Source organism: Tupaia chinensis, unplaced genomic scaffold (assembly GCF_000334495.1).
Source record: "Tupaia chinensis unplaced genomic scaffold, TupChi_1.0 Scaffold143913_1, whole genome shotgun sequence".
Classification (NCBI taxonomy): Eukaryota; Metazoa; Chordata; class Mammalia; order Scandentia; family Tupaiidae; genus Tupaia; species Tupaia belangeri.
Window position 1 is genome coordinate 1,687,093 of NW_006203764.1, and position 10,934 is coordinate 1,698,026.

At 56.1% G+C, this 10,934-nt stretch overlaps 1 protein-coding gene across 3 annotated transcripts; it reads right to left on the reverse strand.

Moving 5' to 3' along the window:
- Nucleotides 1–915: 915 nt before the first annotated feature.
- SERPINA4 (serpin family A member 4) lies at nucleotides 916–9,896 on the reverse strand. 3 transcript variants are annotated; one of them, XM_006165375.3, is made up of 5 exons: nucleotides 9,801–9,896; nucleotides 6,783–7,448; nucleotides 3,404–3,677; nucleotides 2,077–2,236; nucleotides 916–1,378 (listed from the first exon to the last, which is right to left on the reverse strand). In XM_006165375.3, the coding sequence occupies exons 2-5, from the start codon at nucleotides 7,429–7,431 to the stop codon at nucleotides 1,178–1,180; spliced, it is 1,284 nt and encodes a 427-aa protein (XP_006165437.1). In that variant the 5' UTR covers nucleotides 7,432–7,448; nucleotides 9,801–9,896; the 3' UTR covers nucleotides 916–1,177. The 3 variants fall into 3 exon arrangements, with proteins under 3 accessions (XP_006165437.1, XP_027622886.1, XP_027622884.1); XM_027767085.1 differs by lacking the exon at nucleotides 9,801–9,896 and adding an exon at nucleotides 9,149–9,193; XM_027767083.1 differs by lacking the exon at nucleotides 9,801–9,896 and adding an exon at nucleotides 9,100–9,192.
- Nucleotides 9,897–10,934: the final 1,038 nt, after the last annotated feature.

Consider the following 10,934-nt stretch of genomic DNA (forward strand, 5'->3'; position numbering starts at 1 on the left):
ATTTTATAGATAGAGATACCAAGGCCTAGAGAGATAAGATGACTTCTTCAAAACCAGACAGCTTCTTAGCTGTAGAGCTGGGGCTAGAACCCAGGGGTCCTGGACACTGCACCAATGAGAGCAAAATGGGCCTCCGGGCCTGAGGGCGAGCAGTCGATGGCTAAGCATTGTGGGTACTCTAGCCCTGGACCTCAAAGTGGAGGGTGAGCTGGGCCAGTTAAGGGAAAGGGGGTCCATCCTGGCTAGACTGCCCCGGCTCCCACTGCCCCAGGAAGCTCACATCCATGGTCAAGGCTGGAGGCCGTGCTGGAGTCTGGCCTGCTGCTGTCGCTCTGGAGATCAAGAGAACTCCTCGGACCAGAGGAACGGGTCTGTCAGAAATTCCTGGGATTTGGGCAAACCAAGCCAGGGCCTGTGGGAGAGGATGGGGGTTTACTCCCACACCCCGGGGGACACTACTCAGAGAATTCGCTGCAGGTACTCAGATGGTCTCAGCTGGGCCCACCCATAGTGCCCAGGGGGAGGAGCGCGGCCTGCAGGCCCAGAGCTCACCACTGCAGGAGAGGGAAGATGTGAAAATGGCTCCGGTTCCCTCTTTGCCTCTGTGACGCCGCCTTGACTATGGCCACCTGGTGGAGACACCGTGCATCTCTGTGGCCACAGGAGGGTGCAGTGCCTCGGGGAGCCTTAGTTCCCGTGTCCATGGAGACTGCTGTGGTCGGTGCTCTCTGCCACCAGGGCCTTCTCGACGCCTGCTCTGGATCCAGGCCACTGCCTGGGGCTGCTGGCCGACCACTGCACACCCCTGACAGCCCACCAGGATTGGAGCCCCTCGCCTGTGTCTGGGCCCTGGGAAACCGGGAGATTACAGGCAACCCCGAGGGCGGGAGGAGGACGCACTTAACAAGCACCTGCTACGTAGCGCACGGAGTTGGCCTTCATGCCACCGTCTTGTTTAATCCCTACAACAACGCCGGGAGGGTTTCTTGCACTTTACAGCAGCAGAAACTTTAGAGGTTAGCTGGTCTTCCCGAGGTCTCACAGCCCCGGGGAGCCTCGTGTCCAGTCCGTGTCCATCCCGGTACCACCCAGCGCCACCGCTTGTCAGAGGCTTCTGCCCTGACTCTGGCCTTTCCCTCTCCTCTGAGCTCCCTAACAGACCAGCATCCTGCAGCAGCTACGGCTTCGTGGGGTTGACGACCTTGCCCAGGAAGAGGACGCTCTTGGTGCTGGTGGAGAAGATCACCACCAGGAAGGGCCGGTTGAACCAGAGGACTCGGTGAGTGTGCCAGGCAGAGGTGAAGACGGTGGAGACGCCCGTGGCTGCTACGGCCTCGGTGCCCACCTCATCCATGTTCAGGGTGGCCTTGTGGAAACTCTGCGAGAGAAATCACAGGGTTGTCTCCAACACGACGTGAGCAGTGCCCGGGCAAGAGAAGGAGAAAGAGCTGGTGACCAGCACCAGCGTGGCAATTCGCGAGGTCTCCCCCAGTGCGTGCGGAGAGCTGGGTGGCCTTCTGTGACGGGCGATGGCAGCTGTCATCAGTGAGCTTGTACCCTGCCCCGAGCGCCCTAGTCACTTAGTTCACCCCACTGCCACCTATGAGGTCACTGTACAAATGAGAAGAATAAATTCGCAGACCTGAGACCCTCCCAGTGTCACGGAGGCAGAGCTAAATCTACACTCCCAAGCCCGAGGCTCTATGCGCTTCTGCTTCCCTAAGCTGAGTGTGCAGTCTCCCTCTCTCCTCGGAGAAGGCCCCACCACACACAGCCACAGCCAGCCCGCCTCAGCCCTCTCCCTCCGCCCTCACTGCCGCATTTATCCCTCTCTGTTGCCATGACCTGACTAGTCGCCATCTCCCTGCCATGGCTGGGAGAGCTCTCCAAGGGCAGGGAGCGGCCGCTGCTGTTTCACCAGCACTGAGCGCCACACAGCACCTGGCGTTTGGCTGGTGGAAGCCGAAGCCCATGAACGAGAAGCCAGGTGGAGGCAAGGACGATACCCACCACCTGGCAGCTCCTGAGGGCCGAGGTCCCTGCTGAGGTCAGGGGGTGCTGGCCTAGAGGACTTACTTTGGATGCCTGCAGTTTCAGCCCAGGGGAGGTGCTGGAGAAGTTGGCCCGATGGGAGAACAGGTCTGTGAAGCCCAGCTTGGGCAGAATCAGATCTAACTCATAGGAACCAGAAATGGCAAACTTGGGGAAGTGCAGCTCGAGCTTCCTGTAGAAATACCTGCAAGAGGCATCGAGTTAAAACATGGGAGTCCTGAAAAACAGGGTTGCCGACCGGCTCTCACCAGCCCTCTGTAGCGGGCTCTGTGCCACGTGACCTGTCCCACAGGTGTCTATGACTCAGGCCACCTGTCCAGTCGAGGGCCCACAGTGGCTGGAGGGGACTCCTGAGCCCCACGGCCTGCTGTGCATAGGTCTCCTGCCCTGGGGAGCCCCTTGTCTGTGGATGTCGTCTTCGTCTTCTGTGGGGTGCAGATGCCCGGGGAGAGAACCGCAGGTCTTCCTCTGTGGCAGCTGTGCCCCTGGTTCGGGTGGGCCTGGGTGTTCCTGGTTTGGAACCAGCTGAGTTCTTTGGATTGTCTTCGTCCACCTCACGAGCAAGCGGTCTGAATTTTCCATCCATGTGGGGCCCCAGGCTGGGGTCCTTTCCTTATACATGACTGGAGACTTTTTCCACTCTGAGCCCCAAGACTGTGGAACTTCTTTGCTTCTTCCTCGGACGTCTGGGTGGAATGTTCCTGAAGCCTCCTGTGTCAGCCCAGCCAGCCTCCCTGGACGGAGGTGCCACTGCCCACTGCACAGGGTGAGCCTTGGAGAGGCAACACCTCCTACCCGAGGCTTGGGCAGCAGGAGAGCAAAGCCTTGAACCCAGGACTCTTCACTCCTGTTTTCCCTGATGAGTGAACTATTTTAAATAACAGCTTAATAGGAGAGTCCATTATTTAAAGAAACCCATGGAAAGTCTTAGAGCTAGTGAGAGCTCTTCGGTAATTTGGCAATCCCTCCTTGTCTTGGGCATTGCCTGCCTGCCCGCCTTCCTGCCTTCCTGTCTTCCTTCCTTCCTTCCTTCCTTCCTTCCTTCCTTCCTTTCTTCCTTCCTTCCTTCATTGCTAGTGGGCGTGCACACTCACCAGAGCATGATAGAGAAACCGAGGGAGAGGGAGAACATACCCCCAATGGGCCACAGTCACCCCACTGTATTTTCTTTCTCCTCCATTTCTCCATCTGGTTGGGAGTTTGGCATGCACAGCCCCCCAGGAGTTGACCACCATCAGCCATGTGGGATCCAGCTCCCTTAACCACGAGGCTACAGGGCTGGCCCACTGTCTTTCACCAGAAGGCCCCGGTGAAGGGCAGAGCCGCAGCCCAGCCGGGCGGCACCCCTTACCCCTTCTGCAGCAGGCTGGTCCACCTCATCAGCATCTCCGGGGTCAGCACCTGCTCGATCTGCTGCATCTTGCCGCGGTTAGGAAGGATGAGCAGCGCCATGGCGTCCCCGGTGTAGTCCAGCCGCAGCACCGAGCAGGGCAGGTACCTGTCGTGGAGGTACCAGTGGTGTGCCTGGTCCTGCAGCATCATGGGTACCCTGACGACTGTGTGCTCGTCCACGTGGAAGTCCTCGGGAGTGGTCCTCGAGCGCTTGAACGGCTTCTTCCACAGGGCTAAGGGGGACAGAAAGAAGCACAAGGCCTGGCGGGTTACAAAGACCACCCCTGCCAGGAACTGCCTCCTGGTGCTCTGGGCTGTGAGAGAAAGGAGACCCAGGGGGAGAGACAGAGAGACAAGCAGGCCCAACAGGGTCCTTGTGCTGTGCCCCCGCCCCCAGCCTCATTCAGCTCAGATTACAGGTGAGCATGCACACCCAGTGTGTTCAAGGCTGCGAGCTAGGACCTCTTCCACGCGGCCCCAACCACGTTTGCACCGTGCCACCTGGCCCCTCATTTAGGCCATTCCAGACCTGGCATGCCTGGAGAATGGACCCTAGGACTCACTTAGACTTTAACATGAGAGGCAGCGGGCTAGCGAGGTGGCTGGATCCCACATGGCCAGTGGCATGGTTCAAGTCTCCGACCTGGTGGCTCGAAAGATATGCAGGGCACATGTGCATGCCCCACATCCCCAGAGGACAGTAGGTGAGGGGGTTGCGGCACCACCAGGGCAACACTGCCCTGCTCTCCGAAGGGCGCTGTTGTCGGATGAGATGACGGGAGGGCAGTGTTGCCCCGTGTGCCCCACTCCTCCCTGTTCACCTCCAGGCTTGTTTCTCCCTCCCTGCCTGCCTGACCCACAGCGTCCCAGGCCATTAGGTAGCCAGGGGCCTCTCCACAGGCTGCCTCTCCTGGAGGTCTTTGGGCAGCTGGGTATGCCCACCATAGAGTCCCCACGGCTCTGCTCTTAAGATGTATCTCCGCCCTCCGACTCTCCGTCCCTCCAGACGTTCACTTCCGCAGACCCTCACACAACCAGGTATGGTCTGACTCCTGCAGCTCTCCCCTTGCCCCGACACACAGTGGCTCAGCGTCTCTACGGCACCCTGACAGAGCCACACTGAAGAACACTGTCCTCACACTGAACTATCAACTGTGCTTTCCGTGTGCATGCGTGCGTGCGTGCGTGTGCGTGTGCAGAAGACTGGTAGGAAAGATGCTTCAATGTTAACGTTGGTTGCCTCACAGTGGTAGGATGAGGGTTACTATGGTGTTAATGTGTACCCCCAAAGTTCCTGTGTTGGAACCTTAACCCCTAAATTCATAGGTTGGTGACATTTGTAGGTAAGGCCTTGGGAGGGAATTGGGGTTGGATGAGGTCCTGAGGGTGAGGCTTCCATGATGGGATTAATGGCTTTTTATTTAAGTTCATTCATTTATATCTTCCATGACAGAGAGGCGCAGACACAAAAAAGAAAACGAGAGAGAGAGAGGAAAAGACCCCTGCAGAGCTTCCACACTGTGACACTCCCCGTCTCGGCCAGGTGGGTGGTCGGTGCACGTGCATGCTCAGGGTGTCCAGGCACGAGCCCACACTTCCCCGTGCGGGCCGGTTGTGGGTTAGTGGCTTTATAAAGAAAGAAAAGATGGCCTGAGCCTGAGATAGACACTCCCCTCTACTCCCCACCCCCTTGACACTCTCCGCCCGTTACAGCACAGCAAGAAGATTCTCACCAGATACCAAGCAAAGGCTGGCACCATGCCCTTGGGCTTCCCAGCCTCCAGAATCATAAGAAATCAATCTCTTTTCTTTATAAGTTACGCACTCTGAGTGTGTGTGTGTGTGTGTGTGTGTGTGTGTGTCTGTGTAAGTTTACCTATTGCTTTCCTCCATGAGGGAGAGATGGAGAGACAGACCCCCTGCAGAGTCCTGGCATTGAGACCCACCTCAGCCTCCGCCAGCCCTGGATCATGGGCAAGGCCATGCCCGGAGTACTCAGGGGGGTTCTCTGGACTTGAACTATGAACTCCCCATGTGGGCTCTCTTAGCAAAGTGTTGTATCTTATCATTTGGCCCTTAAGTCTGTGGTATTCTCTTACAGCAAGAGAAAATGAACTAAGACAGGGATCATTTTTATTTTCTCTTTTATACTTCATATATTTTTAAGTCTTCAAAATGAACATTGTTGGGAACCAGCAGTTAGCGTAATGGCTATGTCGCTGGACTCCCATGTAGTCAACCGCGGTTCGCGTCCCGGACCCGGTGGCTTAAAACTCATGCTGGGCGCATGTGTCTGTGTGCCCAAGATCCCGAGAGGAGAATGGAGGAGAAGGGATTGCGGTGTGACCATCCCCCCTGGGGGGTGATTTCTCGCTTTCTGTCTCTCTGTCTCTCTCTGTCTGTCTGGTGAGCGCACATGCCCTATAGCGAAAACCTCTCAAAAAAAAAAAAAGAGCATTGTTACTGTTAGAATAATTACAGGGACTATTTATTGAATATGTCTAATGGTCAGAGATCTACAGACGAAAACAAGTGTGTAGAGATACTCAGTATTGGAGACTGTTAGCCACCAGTCAGGCTAGGACGTGACCGCTCAGTCAGCCACGGAGTGTTCAGCCAGGGGCAATCCGTCAATGAATGGGCATGGCCGCGTGCCAATAAAACTTTCTTTACAAAAACAGGTGGTCAGTGGGATTTGTCCTAGGGCTGGAGCTTGCCCTTCGCTTTAGGCCCTCTTCTAGAGTATATACAGACAGGTTAGATCACTCGACCCCCAAAGCAAGCCTTTGAGGTTGAGACTCCACTCATCCTTTCTTTGAGTGAAAACGCTGACCTGTTTACACTGGTGAGAGGGGTGAGCTACAGAGCCAGCAGTTCAACTCCTGATCACGGTCTCTATGCATTTTCACATTTCCTTATTTACAAGTAAGTAAGAAAACATATCTACAAACAGGAAGGGACCAAACCCTCCATGTTACAGTCTTAAATATATGGTACTCTGGGCCAGCAGGTGGCAGGGTGGTTAAAGTGCAGGACTCCTACAAGGCCATCCGCAGTTGGGGTCCCAGATCTGGCAGCTTACTCTCTCTCTCTCTCTCTCTCCTTTCTCCCTCTCTCTGGTGAGTACACGTACCCTGTAGCAAATAAAGAAGAATAATAGTGATTAATAAAATGAAGTCATTTTATGTGTGTGTGTGTGTGTATTTATAGTACTCAGCCATTAATCTTCTGAATGCTGCTTGACCCTACCAGACCCAACCTACTCGCTCTTTTTTGGCTACCTCATTGGCCACCGAATTAGTGGGCAGAGTGACTTGGGGGCCACCGTGATGTCCTACCTTTGAAGTAAATGTAGTTCACCAGCACTGACTCGGTGTCCGCGCTGAGACTGCTGACCAGGTTGACAATCTTCCCTCGAGTTTCCCTCTGGACGTGCTCATTGATAAGCTGGACCGCACCCACGCTGCTGCGGAAGCTGGTGTGGAAGAGTTTGGACCCATAGAAGGCCATGGTGTCATTGAGCAGTTTCGGAAGGGGCGGCAGGTCTTGGCTCAGGAACAGGGCGCTGCCCACGTGGGTTTCTAGCCCGCTGCCCGGGAGCCTGAGAGTCTGCAGCAAGTGCTGGAAGCCACGGTGCACATCAGACTCGGACATCTCTGTGAGGTTGAAGCCCAGGTCCTGGAGGATCTGAGCCTGGAGGTGCGAGTCAGCCGCCAGGGAGAGCATGGCCAGGGCGGCAGAGATGCTCAGCGGGGAGAAGACGATGTTCTCCCTGGGGGCTTCGGAAGCCATCAGGTGGTAGAGGCGGAGGGCGAAGTCGGTGTTGCCAGGGGCGATCTTGAGGCTAGGGGAGCCCTCCCTCACCCCGGGAGCCTGCTGACAGGAGCTGTTGGTGCGACCGTCGGCATCACACTCAGGGTGCGGCTGACCAGGAGAAAGGGCCAGGAGTCCGGCCAGGAGGAGCAGGAGGTAGTCAGAGGGGTGCATCCTCTGTGCTGGCAGGGCTAGGAAGAAAGAGGACACGGAGGGAATCCCCCCGGCAGGGCAGGGGACGGGACCCAGCGGGGCGAGGGCACCCTCAGCTCCCACAGGTGGGTGTGAGGAAGGCAAATCCCAGCATCTCCCATGGTGTGGTGACAACAGTGTGATTGTGGCCGGTGCTCTAGTGACAGGACGCACTCCCTGTGCCCGCCCCCCAATCTCATTCTCTCTCTGTGGGCACTGCAGGACACCGGAGTCCACTCTCCTTCAGAGACGGGGAACAGAGGCTCCGGTAAAGTGACTTAACCAAATCACCCAACCACAAAACACCAAGCCTGGTCCCGGTCTCCAGACTCAGACTGGCGCTACTTGAGCTTGCTTCTCTCCTTCTCTCCTCCTCTCTCTCTTTCACTTTTTTTGAGAGATTTTTGCTATAGGGTGAGTGTGCTTGCATAAGAGATAGAGAGAGACAGAGAGACAGAAAGTGAGAAATCACCCCCCAGGGGTATGACAATGGCACAGTCCCTTCTCCTCCATTCTCCTCTCAGGATTTTGGGCACGCACGCACACGCACCTGGCATGACTTTCAAGCCACCAGGTCTGGGACTCAAACAATGGTGGGCCAATGGGGGTCCAGCGCCCAATGGGGGTCCAGCGCCCAGTGGGGGTCCAGCGCCCAGTGGGGGTCCAGCGCCTTAATCACCACAACACCTGCTGGCCCCACCTTGCTTTTCTTATGCACGCAGTACTTCATTAGCCCAGGGGCCCCGCCCAGGGTGCTAAGACCAAAGGGGGTTTAGATGTCTGCTCCGCAAAGAGCCGTGGTCCCCTGTGCAGTCTACACAGCACTTGCGTGCCAGCGTGCTCGACTTCTCACCGGACAGAGGCTGATGGAGCCGGTCTTCCCCTCACCACGCTGTACAGTCCGTCAGTGATTGGTCCGAGGCTGCAGGGGTGAGGTTGCTCCCTCGTGCACAATGAATGTAACCTGCCCCAAGGCCGGTCTGGGTGCCCTGATTTCCCCCCAAGACCTGCTCTGGCTCCACCAAACAGCCACAGCCCTCCTCCGTCCCTCTGTCTCTCAGGCTCTGTCCACACCACCCCGTTCAATGTGCCAGCATGCCCTGCAGTGTCTTCCCGCAGCCCCTCATCCCTCCACTGCTTCGACCGTCGATCAAGTCCCCCTCAGAGGACTTCAGACCAGGGGTCAGAGCACTCCGTCTACCGACGATGGTGCCATCTGTGCTTTCACAGGCCACAGGCCACACAGCCTCTGGCCCCAACTCCACCGGCCACGGCAGCTGGGGAGTGGCACAGACGACAGCGGGGCAGCCAGGGGCCCGTCAGGCCATGTTTATAGACACTGAACTTCATGTAATGTTCACAGGCCACAAAATAGTGTTCTCATACTTTTCCAACCATCTACCCAATTTATATTTGTAATATATATCCTTTTTATGTTTAGGGCTTGTATCTTGTGTTCTTAGTGCAGAGGTGGTGGGCTGGGTTGGACCCACAAACCAGGGGTGGGCCCTGAGCTGGGCGCTCTGAGCGGCTCCTAAGTGGCTGACCCTCTCCATTGCCCACTCTGCAGACAGGGCCCCGGGCCAAGCTGTATTCAGCTTTATTAAAGATAGTTTTCTCTTAAAAACACACACGGACCCCTTTGCTCACCGCTGCCCTCAGCTGCATCGGTGGTAAGAGGAAGGCCAGTTCTACTGACCTCCAGGTGGCCAGAGGGTCGGACACAATGGCAGGAAAATGGTTTCTAAGATGAGAAGCACGTTGGGACAGTTTGTAGAACAGATGCTGAGAAAAACGTTGGTGCTTAGAACCCCTGTGTGGTGTGGACGCTTAAACCCCTGTGCAGTGTGGACGCTTAGCATCCCAGTGCAGGTGGGCTGATGAAAGAAACTCGTTGTAAGAGGGGCAGCATTTCTCCCCACCACGGCTTCTCACAGCCTGGGAAAAACCCTGTCCTCCCACACTCCCGTCCTTCTCTGTGGGCCACAGTGACAAGCCCTGTCACAAGCCCTCCAGAGGCACTGAGAGTGGGGGCTGGCAGACCTGGGTCCCGGGAAGAATGCTGCCTTGAGCTAGCTTTGCAGTTTTGAGGGGTACTCTGGGCCTAGGCACCAGTCACCCTGGGTGTAGCGAGAAGGCTGGTCAAAGCCACATGGAGGGGTCTTAGCATGTGTCACCTCTGGGGAGGTGGCCACCCACCCCTGTTTACCCAGGCCTTTCCTGATTTTAGCACTGGAAGTCCTGTGTTCCTGGAGAACTCTCAGTTTGGGCTGAAGCAGGACAATTGGCCACCAACTGGCCACCCTCCCTCTCGCGTCTCCGCCATCTCATTGTCTTAAAGGGCTACTCACAGCACAGTCTGTCCTGGAAGGTCTCTGTGGGTGGCCGTCTCAGCTCTAGAAGACTGAAAAAACAAGGCCCTTGGCACCGCCTACCACACGCCCTGGGTAATGATTAATGAACAGACCCACGGGACAGTGGCGTCTCCACCAGGGAAGAACCTCACCAGCAGGCTCAGCTCTTCCCAGTCACCGACCCCTCTTCTCTCCTGGAAAACTCCAAGAAAGTGTGAGCAGTGCGTGGAGGTTTACCTGCTGCTTGGGAAGGCTTGGGGAACCGCTGGTGGGCCTGGTCTCAGCCCCTCATTTGCTGTGTGAACTTAAGCCACCCACCCCCTCACTGGGCTTCAGTCAACCTCCCACCTGCAAAATGAGGGGTGGAGACAGACCCAGGGCAGCAAATTCCAGTGCCCCAACAAACCAGATAGGGATGTCTCTTGGGTGCCACTGTAGGGAATGGTGGGGTGTGGAACTGGAGAGAGCCAGGTCTCTGCTGGTCTGACCAGAACCTGCCCAGCCTCCCATTTGCAGTCCTGGACACCGTGACTTCTTTTCTTTCTTTCTTTCTTTCTTTCTTTCTTTCTTTCTTTCTTTCTTTCTTTCTTTCTTTCTTTCTTTCTTTCTTTCTTTCTTTCTTTCTTTCTTTTCTTTCTTTCTTTCTTTCTTTTTCCAGAAAGGTTTTTGCTATAGGATGTGTGTGCTCTCCAGAAAGATAGAGAGAGACAGAGAGACAGAAAGTGAGAAATCACCCCCCAGGGGGGATGGCCACGCCACAATCCCTTCTCCTCCATTCTCCTCTCAGGATCTTGGGCACGCACGCACATGTGCCCGGTGTGAATTTAAGCCACTGGGTCCGAGACTCAACCCACGGTCGACTGCGTGGGAGTTCAGCGACATAGCCATTACGCTAACTGCTGGTCCTGACACCATGACTTCTGAAGATGGGACCTGCTGAGACCTCGCATGACAGACCACCAGGACAGGGCACCTGGCAAGGGTTGCAGGGGCTGGACCAGACCTCTCCTTGGGCCAGGAGTCCAATTTGCATGTTTCCTTTTGAAGGAGAAAACTTCCTGTGTTTGCACAATCAGTGAGCCTCTGCACCAGGGGACACGCTGGGGCAGCCATTTCTCAAGTGGAAAAGGG

What these genes read in the sequence shown, in the direction of transcription:
- SERPINA4 (XM_006165375.3), bottom strand. Translation starts at nt 7,431, where the DNA reads ATGCACCCCTCTGACTACCTCCTGCTCCTCCTGGCCGGACTCCTGGCC. An exon ending in GAACTACATTTACTTCAAAG is followed by an intron (nt 3,678 to 6,782) that starts GTAGGACATCAC and finishes TGTCCCCCTTAG; the next exon opens with CCCTGTGGAAGAAGCCGTTC. An exon ending in TGAAACTGCAGGCATCCAAA is followed by an intron (nt 1,379 to 2,076) that starts GTAAGTCCTCTA and finishes TTTCTCTCGCAG; the next exon opens with AGTTTCCACAAGGCCACCCT.